The 20,303-nt window shown below is 43.0% G+C and overlaps 1 protein-coding gene across 10 annotated transcripts in view; it reads left to right on the top strand.

Annotated features, from left to right (window-relative positions):
- The window catches only part of PDE10A (phosphodiesterase 10A), a 385,571-nt gene that overhangs the window by 253,018 nt on the left and 112,250 nt on the right, over positions 1 to 20,303 (top strand). Inside the window, exon 1 of one of the 10 annotated variants that reach the window (XM_053295834.1) lies at positions 17,149 to 17,462. The exons of the other annotated variants lie outside the window; for them this stretch is intronic. Within the exon in view, the coding sequence (XP_053151809.1) occupies positions 17,411 to 17,462 (52 nt within the window). The 5' untranslated portion in view covers positions 17,149 to 17,410. Of the gene's footprint in view, positions 1 to 17,148; positions 17,463 to 20,303 lie in introns of those variants that run through there. 10 annotated transcript variants of the gene reach the window in all.

Genomic DNA, 20,303 nt, shown 5'->3' with positions numbered 1-20,303 from the left:
ACTGAGTGGAAGTTTATGAGGTTTCAAGCATCCAGTGCATGGTGCAATATGGTCTACTTCTAGGTGCCTTTGTGATTTAAAAACAAATAAACCTCTGCTTTTCCTACCTACTGCCTGCCTGCCTGCCTGCCTAGCAGTAGCTCTTCAAGGACACTTAGTGTTTTTTCCTTACTTTTCTATCTGAGATCCTTTTAATTTGAGATGACAAAAGTCGTTCTCAAGACCACTTATCCTGGCGGTGGGGAGGGCAGGCGTGGAGGCAGGGTCCTCCCTGTCTCCCTGCAGATGAACAGGATGTTCTTCAGAATGTTGCCACTTGCACACTGGTGAGCACCAGAGCACCAGCAGGAGGGGGAAAAGCTGCGTAGGGTTGTCCGGGAGACTAGCATGCAGCATGTGAGCAGCAAAGTTAGGAGAGTACCTACTCCCATTATTGCAGCCGCTCCGCTCCGCACGGTAGCTCCCCCCTCCCCCCCGGCTCACTGTCTAAAATGGTGGTAGGCCAGTCAAGCAGAACCGGACAGTGGCCCATTCTACCTCTGTAAAGAGCTGGGTAGAGGAGCTGGTCTGGAACAGCTGGGAATAGGCTGCTCTATATGAATAGGTTCACATATTTTATCTATCTATCTATCTATCTATCTATCTATCTATCTATCTATCTAGTTAGTTAGTTATTGTTCATAGCGTGCAAAGCGTGTGCTCTGCTACAGAACTTTGGCTGCTTCACATTTTAGGCAGGGAATTATAAGTATTTTTTAAAAAGTATACTGTGGCCCAGGATAGTTTGGCATGTGCTAGTCATAACCTAGGTTTCCTTTTAGGCCAGTGATCTTCACTATTTTTCAAAGGGCAAAACCTTCATTGTGAGAGCCATTTCCCACTGATCTCCACATAGTGTTGCTCTTTTCTTTGTGCTGGGACTGGAGAGCCTCTTAAAAGAGACACACAGTGCTATTATTTTTCTGCAACTTTATTTCCAAAATAAATTGGAAATGCAGTTTATTTCTGGTAAGATGATAATGTAAAGGTAAAGTGTGCCGCCAAGTTGATTTCAGCTCCTGGCACCCACAGAGCCCTGTGGTTGTCCTTGGTAGAATACAGGAGGGGTTTACCATTGCCTCCTCCCATGCAGTGTGAGATGATGCCTTTCAGCATCTTCCTATATCGCTGCTGCCCGATATAGTACCAGCGGGGATTCGAACCGGAAACCTTCTGCTTGTTAGTCAAGCATTTCCCCACTGTGCCACTTAAAGTGACAAAGTGATAATGTAGCAGCAGCAATTTTCTGTAGTCCAATTGGTCCTACAGTACAGACACACTTACAAAAGAGCAAAGGAGGGAGCATCACTTATTGGACTGATAAATGTTCAAAACACTGCAAATAGGAACTTCTGAATTCCTTAGAATTCTTCTTCAAGTGTAAGTGTTCAAAGGAAGTATTAGATTATTTTTTTTAAGTGATCTTATATGACAGGTAATATTAACCGAGGAATTCTGAGTTGAGTGTTCAGACAAAAATAATCAGGGATTAGGAATTATGTTAATTAGATTACAAATTGCCTGGGCTTTCTGTAGAGATGAAGTTGCACCTCGTTCAGCCTTAGGATGGAAAGCTCAACATTAAAATTCACGTATAAATATCTATGGGAATTTAAATGGAAGTTAAATAATCCCCATTAAAATTAATTACATTACTTGGGGAGGTCCACACTGTTTGCTTGCCACCAAATTGTTCCTAAAGCAAAAGTAAAGACAGATTTCAAAAAACTTGCTCAAATCAAATCTATGTTTTAAAAAAGTCAGTGAAAGTTAAAATAATACTGATAAAGTTTGTAAGCTTTCTCGGGGTTTTATTTTGTACATCTTGTATTGTAGCAGTTCCAAAAGAAGATGTAGCATTTTAGGTGGTAATTTCTACAGTATATCATTGAGATTGCATATGTTTCCCTTCTATTTAGTGGGCCATCTCTTCCTGTCAGCATGTCTTCAGGCCAGAAATTGCTTCAAGCCCTTTTAAAGAGGGAGGGAGTCATATGTTGCACTGTTGCATATGCTTTGTTCCAGGGCTATAATTATAATTGATCCTCATGTCAATAACGGTGGCTGGCATCCAGACTAGTACTGTGCTGGTTCAACAGTGGTCATATGCAGGATAACTCTGTGCTGCTGTGCAGGGGTGTGTATGATCAGGGGCGTAACAATAATAGGGCAAGGGGAGACAGTTGTCTGGGGCCCACTGCCTTGGGGGGCCCCCAGAGGCAAATCACATGACTGACTCCCCCAGCCACGCACTTGCGCTGGTTTCCTTCACTTGTATTCATCCTCCAAAATTGATGTGAGTGTTAAAACCTGGAGCGACCAGAACAGCATGTCTTTCTCTAGTACCATTAAATGACTTGCATCGTCCATAATTTACAAAACCTTTAAAAAAATAATTTAGGATGATGTTCTATTGTGGCACATAGGAGATATATATATATTCTTTTTGTTACCACTATTCAGCCTCATTTAAGATTTCTTTACTTCATGAGCTAAGCTTCAGTGAGGGGCGGCATTTTAAAATCTTGTCTCTGGGCCCATTCCAACCTTGCTACACCCCTGGGGGGCGGGGGGAGAAAAGAAGGGAGAAAGGAAATTGTCCCCAACTAGACTTTTAGTTAAAAAGAAACAGAGTTGTCTGGTGTCAAAGTATCTAGAAATTAAAAGAGAAAGTCAAGAGAAATGACCATCATTTCACTGCTACTGTACAATATTGACTGGCAACATTTACATATGAGTTTGGATGTGGAATAACTCTTCAGCCTTAATGCCACAGGTAGCCTTGTATGTGTGTGGGAGTGGGGACTGCTTCTCTATCTCCCTCACAGGTTTGTTGTGAAATTTATTAAATAAACAAACAAACTAACTAACAAACAAATAAATGTGATATTGTGTACACACACACACAATCACATTTATTTATTTATTTATTTATTTACTTACTTACTTTACTTTACATCTCTGGGTGGTTTATACAACACAATTAAAACAACAATTAAAACATTAAAACAGTTTAAAACAAATTCACAACTTTAAAAATCTAGTTAAAAGCTTGGATAAACAAATGTGGTATATCCAAGCTTTTAGAAAAGACTTTTTATCCAAGTCTTTTTAAAAGCTATTAGAGATGGGAAGGCTCTTTTTTCAGTAGGTGTTCTCTTAAATTAACTGCACATACAGTTATTCACAGGGGCGTAACTACTATTAGGCAAGGGGAGGTGGCTGCCTAGGGGCCCCAACACCTCGAGGGCCCCCCCAGAGGCAAGTCACATGACTATATATTGTGAAGTGTATGTGTGTGTGTGTGTGTGTGTGTGTATCAGCGAGGGGCCCATTTTAAAATTTTGTCTCTGGGCCCACTCCAGCCTTGTTACGCACCTGTGTATGATTTTTTGACAATCTCCCCTTCCACCTAAAGTCCACTGTGCTTCCTGAAAATATGTCTTTGAGGGCTGTGGAGGGCTTCAGATGGTAGGGGAAATGATCAAAAATGCCCCTCCGCCCTCACACCACAACACTGTGCTATTCTGGATGTCAGCCACAGTTGCACCAGCACTGCACTATTTTGGATGTCATCCACTGCTTCCTTTGACTGAACACCCAGAGGCGTAGCTAGGAGAGAGGGGGCCCATGTTCCCTCGTCTCCCCAGTGGCCCCTCAGAGTGAGGGAGGTAATGAAGAAAACAGGGAGCGATGGAGCTGGGGGGGCGGCCTCAGGAGCTGCGGGGCCGGGTTCTTTGAACTCATCTGCTCAGTTATAGCTACACCCTGATCCTGTGGAAGAAAAAGCAAATAAAACATGGTGTTCTCCTTGGGTTCCAAAAATAGATCCCATACTTAATAAGCTTCATGTAAATACAGAGAGGCTACTCACACGAGTGTGTAAAACTGGGCTAAGGAAGCCCAGTCCAGTTTTGCATGCTCGTGTGAACCGCTGGGATCAGGCCCAATCCTGGTGGCTACACAGCGGCAAACCTGCCAAAGTAGCCTCCCTCTAATATGCGGTTAAGGGAGCGAGCACTCCCTTAACCTCATTTTTTAAAAATTGTGTGTCAGCTGCAGCTGGCACACTCGGCAGGGAAGGGGGGATCCCGATAACGCAACACACACTTGTGCAGTGCATTATTGGAGCTCCGGGGGTGGGCCGATGCATAGCAATGAGTCTGACCCCCGGAGCTGCAGCTAGTCATCTGGGCGGGCGATTTGCCCACCCAGGGACGTACAGGAGAACATCTGCTGGGAAACCCACTCTCCCCACAAACCGTCCTGGAGCTCTTCTCACCGATTGTGAGAAAAGCTCCAGAGTGTGATTAATTGTAAACAGATAAATAAACGTATCAGTGCAAAGTGCCCATGATAGAAGTGCATATTAAAAGCATGAAGATACTTATTTGACAGCTCATCCTTCATTCAGTACTTACCAAGGGATATATACACTTATTTCTTTATGCATACATTCTTGTGGAAATAGTGATGTTCTTCTGCTTACTAGATTTGGGGTGGGTGAGAAAATTTAAATCAGTGAAGAGTACCTCCATTGTTATGCACTATGGCAAAGTAACTTTTAATACCTTGGAAAGCCTACAAGTCTTTCCTTGTATTTAAACCACCTTCCTCTCCTGTCCCTCCCTCTCTCCCTTTTCACACTATAATGGCTGAAGTGCCAGGCTTTACAAACTGATAAGAACCACATGGTCCATTGCCATAAGCCCGGAGTCCCCACTGGGCCTACTGACGCACGCAGTCCTCCCCTGATGTCAAACAGCTGATAAGTAGCACCTTGGCTTTCTTCCCAAACTTCTGTGCCAAAGGGGAAGAAAGGTTCTTTGTCTGAAAAAGGCAGCTCGAGGTATTTTTTAAACATCTTATTGCTTTCCTTGAATCAAAGCCAGAGTCCTGTCTGCTCAAACTATTTAGTATTATTTCTAAATTACTTGGCAAGAATATATGTCCACTTGAAAAGTGTTTAATTCATCATGTGTGATATTTACTTAATTGTGGTGTTAGAATCAGATATCAGATGCAGCATGTACTGTTTGTAAAATAGCAGAGCTAGACTAAATTCTGAAAAGTTGAAGAAACTATTCATAATGTTTGAGGTTTTTCTTGCAAAATAGTCATGCATTTTGTCAGCAAACTGAGAGACTTTACAAAATAATGTCTAATTCTACATATATTAAGAAGTAATACAGTTTATAGTATGTAAATATGTTTATGAATTTGTCAGGTACTTTAGCATTTCCTTTTGCAGGCATGTTCTTGTGTCTTGATGTATCTCTACATTCTGTTCCCGCTTGGCCTGTAACAAGTTGGACTGCATTTGTATTTTCTGCTTGTAAATTGGTATTTAAAGATGAATCAGACTCTTGGCCATTACATTATGTGACATTAAATGCATAGTTTGACCCTGAATATTTGTTTTTAATAGTTAAATAGCAGCCATAAAGAGGATCAGGATCAAGACCAGTATTCCTCGTAATAGGGATTCCCAGATAACAGTGACTACAACTCCCATCATCCCCAACCAAAGGACATTGTACCTAGGGATGATGGAATGCAGTCAACAACATCTGGGAATCCCTGTTAGAGGGAACACTGGTCAGGACTGCAGCACATAGGGAAGTGGACATTTAATCTCTTTCTCTTGGGCCATGGTCACCATTGGTGCTTCCCTCCCAGGTCCAATGGCAGCATTGTGGGGAAGGTGTCTGAATTTTGTTGGAACCACAGCATGGTGAGAAAGGGTTAAAACCTCCTTCTCAAGCAGTGTGGTTCCAGTTCTGATTTGCCACCCTCAAGTATTCTCTTTAATTTTTTTTTTTTAAAAATACAAGCATGCAGTAGCTGCTGATGCTACTACTCTTCTAAATATTTAAAACACTTAGGGGGTCCGTGGCAAACCGTGCATGGCAAGCTCCACCCACACAGTGCTTTACTAATTGGAGGTAAAAGAGCAGGAGCACCATGGTGATTGGGCAGTGGGAATTCCATATACAGATAGGGAAGAGGAGCCTGTGATGGTTAAGGCCAGTTGGAATGCAGCTGTTACTGGTGGGAAGAAGATTGTAGAGGAGAGAAGAATCTATCTAACTATCTATATAATATATAGAGCGAGTGGCGGGCAGGGGGTGAGGGTGTGGCGGGCAGGGAGCGAGGGTGTGGCGGGCAGGGGGTGAGGGTGCGGTGAGCAGGGGGCAACGGTGAGGCAAGAAGGGGGCAAGGGGTGGGGAGGGGAGGGGAGGGGGTGGCTAAGAGTGGACGGCTGACACTGAGCAATAAAGCAGCGGCTGTGGCGGGGGCAAGGAGACCAACACATTCCTAGCTCACAGATGCTCTGTGCAGGTTCAGCTAGTTACTATTTTAGTAGTAAATCACCGCTGTTCAACAAAACATTCACACAGTAGTTTCCATAACAAAAGCAATGAGCAAGCGATTACCTCTTCCAAAAGGGCTCACAATCTAAAAAAACCCCAAAGGAGAACAGCCACAAGGAGGCATGACATGCTAGGTTGAAATGGCAAGTTTAACCTAGTGTATGTTCTGGCTCGGAGGGTCTCTCAAATCCAGCATTGTGTTTCCAACTGTGGGCAGTGAGCTGCCCCAGGGAAGACCATAAGCAGGGCATGAAGGCCACAATCTTCCTTGTTAGTTCCCAGCATTTGTGGTTCAGAGGTGTATGGGTTGTAGATCTGGAGGTTCCACTTAGATGCTGTGGCTAAGAGCAGTTGATAGACCTGCCCTTCATGGATTTGTCATACTTTTAAAGAACATCTAATCCAACATTCATCACCACAGCTAGTGGAATTAAGCTGTGTAGTTCTGTGTTTTGTTTTGTGTGCAGCAGGAATTATTTTCAGATGTTTCATAAAAGTGTACCATATTGCCCTGGAATAGTTCAGGAACATCTTTTTGGGCATTAAATATTTTTCTGTTAGTCACAGTACCACAAATAATTTTGAAATGTAATAAAGATGGAATTACAGAAAGTAGAAGTATTAAAATGTCAGTGTACTATATATGTTCCATACTGAAATTTTTAATTTGGTTATTTTTTATCAAACACATTGTGATTTTAAGATTGTATGATATAAGTAGGATAACTTCATGTAATTACAAGCTTTAAAAATTAATTCACATCATTTTTTAGTGATGCCTAAGTCTGCTTTTATGGTAGCACCTCCCTTCTTGTGACTTCATTTTAGTCTATTCTACAACAACTCTGTGTACTGTGTCTTTTAGAAATTCCCTCATTCTTCCTCACTTTCCCAAAGAGCTCTTCAAAGATTTATCATGTGAAATGGAAATGGTAAAGAGAGATGTATAGTGGACTATAGTTAAATAAATGTGATGTTTTTGGCAATTTTTTTTATAATTACCATCATAAAGTACTATAGTACTCTGGACACACAGTGGCCTAATGAAGAAAAGGCATTGGGTATGAAGTACATAGCAGCTGATTAGAGAAGAAAGGAGAAAACTCCTGTATTTTCTGAATGAATTAGTAGCCATTTTCTCACTGAACTGTGGAGGTATGTGTGGTGAAAATGAAAAATACCCCAAAATTTAGGGAGTAAAGAAAAATGGTAGACAGAGAACCTTATGAGAAATTTTAGAAAGCTAAAAAAGAGGTCAAATACATGGGGGGTGGATATTGCTTTAGGAAGCTAGTAAAAAAGAATGATGTGAGAAATGGTAAGTCTCTAGTTCATGAAAGGAAATAAACTTGTATCCACAACAGGCTGAACTTCCTGAAGTGTAGTGTGTGGGTTTAACACCATTGCCGAGAGAGCTGAAAAGCTGCAGGAAGGAAGGAAGGAATTTAAGAAGGAACAAACATACCACTGGATACTAATATTGCTCTGAACATCAGATGATTTCATGCAGTATTAGTCAAACAAGATAACATCCAAGAAGGTTAAATGATTTTTATTGTCTAGCATGCAGAAGGATAACTCGCATTTCATAGATGCTGTTTCCGCAGAGTTTGTTGGTGAGTTCATTCAGATTGACCATGCTTGGACATTAAACCTGTTAGGTAAAAAGACCATTGTTTTCAGCCATGTTCAGGTGAGATTAAAGCTCTTTATCTCTTTCCCAGAGAAGGCATTTCCCCCACTACCAGTAGGATCAGCAGGGACAAAGTCAAAGCCAAAGGTGGAGGCAGTGCTTTTATTGGCTCTCAGACTGAAACAGCCCTACAAAGCTATTCCCTATACATTGATTCTAAATAGGCTGTACTAGCTGTTCTCTGCTTACGTGATCAGCATGGATTCTAGTTCATCTAATAACATAGACTAAGTCATTCTTCTAGAGTTACATACACCAACAGGATGCCTAACAATATTAACCTGGCTTGCTACTTGCATGCATACTAAACCCATGATGCTGTTGAGGCAGCACAGGTATGTCTGATAGAGTGAACCATAAGAAATACATATATACATGTATATGTGTGTGTATGTATTTTTATATATAACACTTATTTATTTTACATTTATATACACTCCTCTTCCTCCAAGGAGCTCAGCGCTGTGTGCATGATTATTTTTATCCTGTAAGGTAGGTTAGGCTGAGAGATACATGACTGGCCCAGAGTCACCTAGTGAGTTTCATGGTTGAATGCGGATTTGAACCTGGGTCTTCCCGGTCCTAGTCCAACACTCTAACCACTATGCTATGCTGGCTCCATCCAGCTCAGTATTATTGCCCTGGTTTTGGGCAGGGCAGATTGATTTAAATCAAGGCAATTTAAATAATTGATTTAAAAGAGATTCTCAAACGGGGGGTCAGTGAGTTCGAAAACTCCTTCTTGTTTTGTTTGGGATCCCAGAGGATCCCAAACAACTCAGAAGGTAGCTGTCAGGAGGGTAGCGGCCTAACCCGACATGTCCAGGGTGCAGAGATGGTTAGAGATGATGAGAAGCAGATGGAGACAGAAGCTGACAACTGCTGGGTTCCTCTGCTGCTCACAAAGCCAAGGGCAGGCACAGCAGTGGCCTTCTTTGACTGATGGTGGGGATAGTTCCCTCTTGGGAGACACTCGCTAGAGCTCATCTAGTGAGTGGCCTAGGAAATGCCATTGCTGTGCCTTCCCTTCACTTTGTGAGTGGTGGAGGAGCGGGTGGTTTTCAGCTCCTGTCCCCCTGTCTGCCTCCCCATGTCTTGGAGAAGTCCGAACAGTTCTTCGCTTTATATTCTCGATGGTCTCTCTTACTGAATTCTGGTTTATTGTGCAAGCTGAGTACAAAGAATTACACGAGAAATCTGTGAAAATACTGACTTCCTTTGCATGATTCCAACTTGTGTGAATCAAGAGTTTTCAGCAGTTGCTGCTGTAACGAGCAAATAACTAGTGAAAGTAAATTGGAGCTCCAAATTAGATTGGCAGTCTCAAACATGAAGCCCAGGTTTGAAAAACTATGTGGGAGTAAGCAAGCTCATCCTCATTTAAAAGTAAATGTGCTATATTTATCTCTACCTAATAAAATCAATGGCTGACATCCTGACTAACAAAGTGAGGCTATTCCCACGATCAGGAGAAATTGGGCTAGGGGAGCCTAGCTCGATTTCTCCTGTCCCTGGGAACCACCGGGCTCGCAAGCGAGCCCAGTGGCCTCTGGGCGGTTAACCTGCCAAAGTAACCCTCCCCTTAAACCAGGTTTGTGGAGCAAGCACTCCACAAACCCAGTTTTAAAAATCACGAGTAGCTGTGGCACTGATCCACGCCGCAGTAACGCATGAGTAGACCCCTGGCGGGAGGTTGAAAAGCAGCCTCCCGGCTCGGGGGTCTCCCCAGTATGCCCTGCGCACTCACACAGGGCATACTGGAGCTTCCGGGGGCCATGCGGCCCCCGAACTCCCCAGCCCCCGCTGGCTGCATCATGGAGCCGGCAGTCGTGTGGGTGGCCGATCTGGCCGCCCAGGGCTCCCGCCCTGCTTGTCTGCAGGGAGAGCGGGCTTAGCCCACTCTCCCTGCTTACCTTTCCAAACCAGGTCTCACTGATCGTAAGACCCGGTTCAGGGTGTGTGCTCCTAACATCAATGAAGCACTAGCCCCTGTGCTGGTCTGCTATGCTTCTGAAGTGCTGTTACTGTTCTGCAAGAGCACAAATACCTTTTGGCGCTTGCCTGTGCTCTGAGGATGCAGTTCTGGGCTGGAAACATGTTGCTCGGACCTCAGTGACCTGTTTCTGATCTACACATCATTAGTTAGGATGTCAGGCAGTAGTTTTAATCTCGGGTGGGGTGAGGGGGTCATGCAGCTTTATATATTATCGTATCAAAAAGTTTAATTTTTAAATCACAAAAAACCCCTGATTTAAATAATTGATTTCCCATCGGTACTTCTTCACAGACTTCTTAAACAATGGTACAAATCTGATCACTAAACCATTAATTTACAACTCAATAGAGCATTTGCAACATCTAGGAGGGAGCACTACTGTGTAATGTTTTTAGATAACTTGATTTTTACTAATTTAGGAAATTGTACATAATACCTGTTTTTCAGTGTAGTCAAGCTGCCCTGTATCTCATTATTGCACTGATTAAACTTGACACATTTTCCTTTATACCCAGGGAAGGAATTCCTTCAAAATATTTGCACATAGGGTCTCTTTTGCATCCAGAAGATGTGACAGTTTCTTTGTGGCAAAGTGTGAGGGAATATAAGAAGGTGTGTCTTTCTACTTCACCTCCCTTCTTGTATTATCTCTCTGCCTTAGCCCAACCTCAGCACAAAAAATGATCCTATTATGCAGCACATATTTGCACATGTGAATTTAATTTGCTTAGAAACAGAAGCTGAATGCCCAGAAAATTCCAAAAGCAAGGGCTGGTATTTATGCGGCAGTGCTGGGCAGACAAGAGCCATTCTCATGACATGGAACTGAAATGAATGCCCATGTTTGATTGGAAAGTAACTGAATGTGTATGAGAGAATCATTAATTAATTTTAAAGAGACTATGGCATATGTCCTAATGCTTCACATGTACAGCCAAAAGCAGCACATGTGCAGCATGCTTCTGAAGTATGGGCACTCACACATGGCGGGGTGCGTAGGTGAATTTCACGAATTTCCCCTCCCCCTGGAAATGCTCAGTACAGTGTGCAAATATGTCCCTGAGGATCCTGCAGACAGCTGGTGAAAATAGTTTCCCCACACATGGAGTGAGAACACATCCACTGCAAGTGTGTGTGGTTTTTTCAAAATTTTGTTTTACTGCATTTGTGCAGCATTAGGATGTTGGCCTCTTAGTCTAAGTATAGCATGTTTGTGATGAAATTTAATTTCAACCATGTGATTTTTAAAATAAGAATTTTAGTATATTATTTACATTTTTTTAAAAACAGTGTCTTCTTTATATTTAATTCTCTAAGACGTACCCGTGGCTAATCCCATGCACGGCAGCTCTTGTGAGAGTTCAGAGACCTGCCAGATAGCCATGGGATGGGTGGAAAAAAAATGACGGTGGCAGTTACTGATGGTGACAGTCAGCAGATGGGCGGGGAGGAAGAAGCCCTGGCTGGTGGGTGGGGCTGGTGGGCGGGGAAGAAGAATTTGGTGGGTGGGGAAAGTAAGATGCTGAGGGGAAGACGCTGGCCAGCCGGCGGGCGGGCAAAGGAAGAAGCGGGTGGGTGGGCAGCTGGGTGGGCAGGGGGAAGAGAGCCAGCGTGGTATAGTGTTTAGAGTGCTGGACTAGGACTGGGGAGACCTGAGTTCAAATCCCCATTCAGCCATGATACTAGCTGGGTGACTCTGGGCCAGTCACTTCTCTCTCAGCCTAACCTACTTCACAGGGTGGTTGTGAGGAGAAACTCAAGTATGTAGTACACCGCTCTGGGCTCCTTGGAGGAAGAGCGGGATATAAATGTAAAAATAAAATAAAAATAAAAATAAAAAGGAAGAAGCTGGCAGTTGGGTGAGGGGAAGAAAAAACAATGGCGTGCGGGCAAACGGCGGTGGGAGGGTGGGGGGAGGTGGTGGGCAGGCTGGCGGCTACAGGCGCAGATGCTCTTCACCCAGCCCAGCTAGTATAAGTTTAAAAAATCTGATTTGCTGCTGTTAGGAGGTATGTTGATAAGTTTAAAATTGATTAATACTACCAAAAATGATATTTCTTGGCCCATTTTGTGCCACGTGCATCTCAACTAGATGCTCATGCCTGCAACTAGATGACCATTGAACAATGGATGGATCATAAGATTAGATCCATGAAAATACAAAGAAAATGTTCATTGAAACATAGAAGCCATCTTGCTGCAAATACATAGAATAAACAGAAAATAGTGCATGTATGGTATGTGTACGATATTGGTAATTCTCTAGATGAACAAGGTAGAGAGTCACAGGTCAGTCTCTTAGGGCCAAAGAAGCTATGGCATTAGTCATACTATAGGCTCTTGCATTTGTGATTTTTGATTTAGAAAGAGCAGCCTCGGGAAACTTTGCTTTGGATGGGACTATGGTGTGAGGGAAGGGTTTTAAAAATATTTTATCCCTGCATCACAGTCCCAGCAAAAGTGCACTTTCTGTTTGCTAGCTAGATAGCTAATGATTTTATTTAAATGGCTTACTCCAAATTTGCTTAATTGAATAAATTGTACAGCAAAATACTATGCACATATAATGAGAAGTAAGTCTCACTGTGTTTAGTAGAGTTTACTCCTAGGTGAGCGTGCACAGTATTGCAGCCTTAGTCCATTAATAAGTTAATTCATACATTTAATTTGCATGAGAATAAAAAATGTCTTCCAAAGTAAAAAGCAGACATCCTTGGTTTTCTTTGTTGATGCACATCTGTGTTCTCACAGGCTCCGTCGCAAAAAAATATTCCCTCCTATCGAAGAAACGGGGGAATACCTGTTCTAAAACGGTGCTTATCATCTACAACTTTTAGTAAGTACAGGTATTCAAAATAGTGCATTGAAAATCTTCTGTCCAATTAACTTGAATACCTTTATGGTTTATCAAAAGTTTTTAAGTCAGTAAATCTAACTGATTGATTAAACACTATAGCCCTACTTAGGGCAATTGCTATTTGTAGTACTATAAACTCATGGATTTTCTATAAGCTTCATATACCAATACCATTTCTCTTAGCAGGTTTTTGAAAATACAGTTCTTCAGTAATATGGTACATGGTATTTTGTTGCTCTGCAGTAATTGACTTACAACGTGTAAGAAACCTTTTATTTTGGGAGGAAGCTAAGCAGCATTTCCCCCCTTATTCTCCAACAGATGCATTTGTTAAAAGAACTTTGTGGTAAAACTTAAGCAGTAACCCAAGAGTTTACATCAGTTCACATAGCCTCAGGTTTCTTTCACTCTGCTTGTAAATGTAGTACTCTCTCTAGCCTTTGGGTATTTCCAGATGGAGGAGTTTCTTTTTGATGAGGGTTTCAGTTGTACAAGAATTGCTTGTGGTAGTTATTTTTGGGTATCCACCTCTTGCATTCTTGAGCTAGTTCATCTCACTATTTTCTGTCATTGTAGGTTGTGGTCTCCCACACTGTCCCTCCCATTGTCCCTCCCACTTTCATCACCTTCTAAATCACATGTTTAATATGTGCATGTGCAGAAAGCAACATACTTTATTACTTTATTTAAATTTTCTTATAGCTCAGTCGTGCACAGTTTACTCCAGTGGCGTATTGAACTTCTGCAGCATTCCCCCACCCCCACCACATACTTTGCTCAAGTATTGAGCTTGGACTTGGGTGGAAAGAAATCAAGTGTCTCCTTGTTCTCTGGACTTGGTGCTGTTAATTTCCGAGAATCCCATGGAAATCACTTTCCTCCTGCCTAGTTGTCTCCATCTAAAAACTTGGCTGCAATCTTATGCACACTTTCCTGGGAGTGTATATCTGAGTAAACATGCATCAGTAGTACTGCTGAGACCACAATTTCACCCCTTTTATTTATTTTTATATCTTAAATTGTTTCTCTTTTGATTACGGGGGGTGGGGGATAAAATAAGTGTTAGAATGTAAAAGCTGCATATACACACGTGGACAAATTTGTTGGTACCCTTACAGCTAACTGAAAAAGTGTTTTATGCCTCCTGAAAAGCGATTAAATGAAAAGCAATTGTCCCATATATACCTGCATGCCTTTGATATTTCATCAAGTAAAGCAAAGCAAGTGTGAAAAGAGATAAAGTATTGCTTATTCTACAAAGATATTCTAAAGTGGCCTGGACACATTTGTTGGTACCCCTAGAAAAGATCATAAATAATTGGATTAGAGTGATTTTTCAAATTAGCTGTTCTCTTTCATTAGTATCACACGTCTCCAATCATGCAGTCAGTCATTCAGCCTATTTAAATGGAGAAAAATAGTCACTCTGTTGTTTGGTATCATTGCGTGTCCCACAATGAACATGGACCAGAGAAAGCAAAGAAGAGAGTTGTCTGAGGAGACCAGAAAGAAAATACAGTGGTCCCTCGACTTACGAACTACTCGATATCCGAAGTTTTCGACTTACGAATGACAAAAATGACCGGAAGTCGTTGCCGGTTTAGATGCGGCTTCCTCGACTTACGAATGTTTAGATGCAGTTTCCTCGACTTACGAATGTTTCCAGACCTCTGTGGGTGCGCTTTTCGACTTACGAAAATTTCGACCTACGAACGTGCGTTCGGAACGGATTAACTTCGTAAGTCGAGGGACCACTGTAATAGACAAGCATATTAAAGGCAAAGGCTATAAGACCATCTCCAAGCAGTTTGATGTTCCTGTGACAACAGTTGCAAATATTAAGTTGTTCAAGGTCCATGGGACTGTAGCTAACCTCCCTGTACGCGGCTGCAAGAGGAAATTCGACCCCAGAATGGGCAGAAGGATAGTGAGGATGGTAGACAAAAAGCCAAGGACAGCTTCCAAAGAAATACAAGCTGAACTCCAAGGTCAAGGTCCATCAGTGTCTGATCGCACCATCCCTCGTTTTTTGAGTGACAGTGGGCTCAATGGAAGAAGACCCAGGAGGACTCCACTGTTGAAAGAAAAACATAAAAAAGCTAGACTAGAATTTGCTAAAATGCATATTGACAAGCCACAATGCTTCTGGGAGAATGTCCTTTGGACAGATGAGACAAAATTGGAGCTTTTTGGCAAGCAACATCAGCTCTATATCCACAGACAAAAAAATGAAGCTTTCAAAGAAAAGAACACCATACCTACTGTGAAACATGGAGGAGGCTTGGTGATGTTCTGGGGCTGCTTTGCTTTGTCTGGCACAAGGTGCCTTGAATCTGTGCAGGGAACAATGAAATCTCAAGAGTATCGAGACATTCTGGAGTGAAACGTACTGCCCAGTGTCAGAAAGCTCTGTCTCAGTCACAAGCTCAAAGAGTTTTGATCCAGCCACACTTTAAACTTTTAAGGCTTGACTTTTGTGTCCATTTAAATCTCATCTTCCTGATCTCCAATCTCAGAGGAGAAAGTGGTTAACCATGTTGCAAACACATATTCCTTTGAAACAGCTGGCTTCAAGTCTTTTGCAACATTGGGGGTATTCACATGACTGTTGGGGTGGGAGGGCTGGTGGGGGGAGGCTGAAAAACGTTACCTACCCCTCAGACGATCCCTTGAAGGTTGCTGGGAGTGTGGATTATAGGCAGGCAGCGGCAGAGCTCTGGAGGCCAGAATGATGCATCCTGGCCTCCGGGTATCCCACAATTCACTAAGTGTGGTCATTGGGGGATTCCTGCAGGGGATGGGTGCTCTGTGTGTGCGTCTCCTTGGGCTGTGTGCAGCCTGAGGAGACACACAGCTTCTAAGCTCAGGTTAAGGTAGTGCTCACTCCCTCAACCACAGCTAGCACCTTGGCTAATAACTGGACTAGGCGGTGCTACCCCATTGGGGTTAGGCCCGATCCTGGCAGTTTTTATGTATAGCCTAACCCAGGCTGGGCTTTGCTAGCCTGGGTTAGGCTGCACATGAGAATAGCCTCATTCTATCAAGAGCAACAGTCATTTAGACAGACACAAGTAGGCTTGTGCCTGCTAAAAACATGTAGGATTGGAACTACAGGTGCCCCTCATTATTTGCAGCAATATGTTCCAGCCTACAACTGTTGATAACGAATTCATGGATAATGAGACCTTGAGTCAATGTGGAATTGGTGGGGGGGGGGGGTGTTAGGTTCTATGAACCTAAAAAGGTGTTGTTTTTTAAAAAGCAAAAATAAAGGGACTAAAGAACAGTACCTTGCTCTCCAGGCCTCCAGCCCCCCGCTATGCCTGCAAATCCTCCAATTTTCTTTAAAAAGAGCCACAAAATGGCTCTGTGCTTCAAAATGGTGGCCAGAAATGACACTGGGAGTCATTTCTGGCCACCTAGGAATTTTGCCTATTTTAAAAAACCAGAGGTTAACAAGATCAGGTCTATATTGCCTGACCATGGATATGCAAAACTGCAGGTCCCAGGATCATGGATAACAAGGAGAAATTTTTGGAAGCTGATGTTACCCACCCAATGTTGGATCTGGTTTAAATTCCAGCATTTTTCTGACATCCTGTTGAACCCTTTCCTGATCCTCTCCTTCCCTCTCTGCATCCCCCTGCCTTAGTTGGGACTGTGTGGGAGGCAAGAGAGTACAGGCACACTGTCTTCTCAGCTTCTGGAGTGCAAGGGCCAGCCAGCAAGTCTTTCGCTGGCTTGAGATTTAATGGGGGAAACCCTCTTTTCCCTTTTGAATCTCAAGCCCCACTAAAGGCAAGGAGCTTGTCAGCTTTTCTGCTCTGGGAAGAGGAGAGGCAAGGGGCAGAAGGTTCTCTATGGAAGGTTTCTTTCCCTATCCTTTGATATCCCTATCCTTTGATTTCCAAGATGCAGCCCCTCACAACCACCCCCAGAGCCAAAGTCAGAGGGTCCCCTCCCCTCCCCTCATTTGCTGGCTAGCTCTTGTGCTTTGGGGGTGAAAAGAACATTGTGTCTGCCCTCTCCTGCCTTCCAGCCAGGGTCAGTAAGAGGGCAGTGGAGGGAGAGGTCCAAGAAGCATGTCAGAACTCTGATAGAGTTCCACAACAACATGAGGGAATTTACTTGGAGTTCCGATTGTTAAGGGTCTTTCCTGTTGTCATGGAATTCATTCCAATAATGTCAAACAATGAGCATGTTGGGTCCAATATGCCTGCTGGACTTGACACGATGCACAGCCCTAGACTAGACAGAACATAGGAGGGAGAGAGAGAGCCTACTAAGTAGGAGGCAGAGGGAGAAAATTCTCTCTCTTAAGGCTAAATAAGAGCATTATTGTGCAAATTATTTTTTTCAAAGGGGGCGAAAGAGTGTAAATAGGTGGGGGTGGAAATAGGTTTCACTAGGTGAGAACTGGAAGAAAAGTGCACTCATGTGAGGGAGTCAGCATGGAGGATGCACCATGGAAATCAGCTCTTCCACAAGTCACCGCCTATGCAGGTAACCACCACTCCTCTACAGGTTGCACCATCCACACCTTTTCCTCCTTGTGCAGAATTTTTCACAGGTTAGAAACAAGACAGAGTGGGAGAAGATGGAACATATCTCTGCCTGGAAAAAGGCCCTTAGTCTCCCTTCCTGATTTTGCTTTATGCTCTAGGGCAGGAGGTTCTGGCTAGAGTTGTTCCATTGCATTTGATAGCATAGCTTGATAGAGTATGTGCTCTGAAAGAATTAGCCCCATATTGAGGTTGTTCTCACAACCAGCTCTACTTGGGTAGGGCTGGTTGTGAGAACCACTGGGATTGCTCCTGATCCTGATGCTCCTCCGCCAGGTAGCCCAGGTTTTAAACTTGGGCTAAAAGTGAGGTCGGAAGATGTACATTCACATGCCTCCTTCCTCACTCTCGGGTCGTTTTGGTGAGTGGGCTGCCAGCAGCTCCTTTCAGGCTGCTGGCAGTCATCTTGTTTATAGAGGCTGGGGGAAATAGCATCCCAGCAGCCGTGAGGTATCCCAATGCACCGTGGGCCTCACGTGATACATTGTGGGGTATCTGGAGGCCCAGCTGCCTTTCCTTCACCCCCTGCTTGCCATGCAGGTTGCTGCTATGTTGCTTGTGTGGGTGCATGGTGCAGCAGAGCCCGGGAGTGGCAAGGATCATGTGGGGGAAGGTAGGCAGGTCCTGCCTTCTCTTCAGCCCGCCCCGGCCTCAGCCCCAACAGTCATGTGAACAACCTTATTAGTTCTTAATATAAACTCATTAAGAATGAGAGTTAAAAATACATTTTATATCAAAATCCCATGTGTGAAATGGAAGGAATTTTACTCTTCTGCGTCCCAGAATTCGTGCATCTAAAATGTTCTCAAACATCCATATGAAATGTAATATATGAAACATCCCTAAGAGTGATTAATCACAAACCCATAGGCAAGCTGGCAAGATCACCTGTATGCCATCAGCTCCTGGTAATAAGAGGTATGTGTGAAATATTTCTTAAAAACCATGTCTTTGTACACTTAAGGCATAGACAGTTTTTTAAAAAAATCAACCTTTAATTTTACATTGTATGTATGTATGTATGTATGTATGTATGTATGTATGTATGTATGTGGAGCCTTCAAAAATATTAATTTAATGACTGCATCCCAGCAATGCATACATTTATTATTTTTATTTTATTTATTCAATTTCTATACCGCCCTTGCAAAAATGGCTCAGGGTGGCTTACACAGAGAAATAATAAATAAATAAGATGGATCCCTGTCCCCAAATGGCTCACAATCTAAAAAGAAACATCAGATAGATACCAGCCACAGTCACTGGATGTACTGTGCTGAGGGTGGATAGAGCGGTAAATAAAGAGAATCACTATGTTAAAAGGTGCCTCTTTGCCAAGTTAGCAGGGGTTCACATTAACAAAAGTGCATATAAACAATGCATTCACACAATATAAATTAGAATCTATAGGGCTTCCTCAATGACATTAATCTATATATATATTTCTCCTGGGTGTGCCAAGGAAAAATGCGTCCCGGCAGCCCAGCTGATTGGCTGGGCTGCGGGGGCGCCTGATTGGTCCTGGCGCACCCAGGAGAATTGCCTGGTTGGGCGGCTGCGGAGGCAAGGCGGCGGGCCCGGCCGCGGTGGGCCAGGCGGCGGTGGCGGGCCCGGCCGGGGAGGCAAAGTGGCGGGCCCGGCCGGGGAGGCAAGGCGGCGGGCCAGGTGGCGGCGGCGGGCCAGCTAGAGGCACAGATGCTCTGTGCCCAGGCCCACTAATATTTATATAATTTTTAATGCCTATTTGTAGATCTCTCTTTTTTCAGTTTTTTACATACACCTGCAAAACTATATGTGTACACTGCAAACACATAGTTTCAGTAAAGTATTTCTTATATAAACATATGTCAGGAATCCATGATTAGTCACATCTTCCAGCTGTACATAAATAATTTCCATCCCTTCTTGTGATGTGGCCCAAGTTTGGCCTGGTGCACTATGACAATTCTTGAGACATTGGCACACATGTTCTGCACTACTGTGGTACATGTGAGCCATTTACTATATTGCTTTGTTGCCCCCCAAATTGCCCATTGTTTTATTCCCTACAGCTTTTGAGCAATATTTGTGGCATTATACAGCTATACGGATTAAAATGACATGTTGATTTGTTTTATAACATCGAAAAATCAAGAAGACAATTGAGGCCTTTCTTTAGCTAGGAGGGCAGAATATTTCAAGGTTGTATTCAGACAATTGTTTTTGCACAGTAATTGTATAAGGGTCTGGGATTTGTTTTTGGTTTTTTGCATAGCTGTTTTATCCTCTTGATGAAACACATTTATGTTCCCTTGCGCTGTTTATTGTGGAATAATTATAAGTTAACTAGAAGTGTGATCCAAACCAATATTGTGTCTAAATGCATCATGCATCAAAGGTATAAAATATATTGGGAATTTTGTTTTAGTTTGAGTAACACTTAGGAATGGTCAGAAAGGGGAGCTGCTCTCTCTTTTATTGCTTACTCGGTGTGCCTTTTTAGGGCTCTGGTAGTGTAATTTTCAGTATCTTGTATCTATATGCTAACAGTGCCCATTTCGTCTGTATGGAAGCCATTTTAAAGGACTATGACTCTGATGTTTTTGGTTCCTGTGCTGTTTTGAAGGTATTTTGAAAAATACTCAGACAAGTATGTAGAAAAATATTCAGAAAAGTATTTAGAAAAATTTCCAAGATCCCAAAATGGCATTCACATTCAATAAAAGACCCATCAGTCTGGCTGTGGAGGAAATGGAATCCTGGGAGCAAAACATGTCCCTGAAGTTCAACTGGGAGATTAATT

This window comes from Hemicordylus capensis, chromosome 1 (assembly GCF_027244095.1).
Source record: "Hemicordylus capensis ecotype Gifberg chromosome 1, rHemCap1.1.pri, whole genome shotgun sequence".
Lineage (NCBI taxonomy): Eukaryota > Metazoa > Chordata > Lepidosauria > Squamata > Cordylidae > Hemicordylus > Hemicordylus capensis.
The sequence above is the reverse complement of the archived record's forward strand: the minus strand, read 5'-3'. Positions and strand labels throughout refer to the sequence as shown.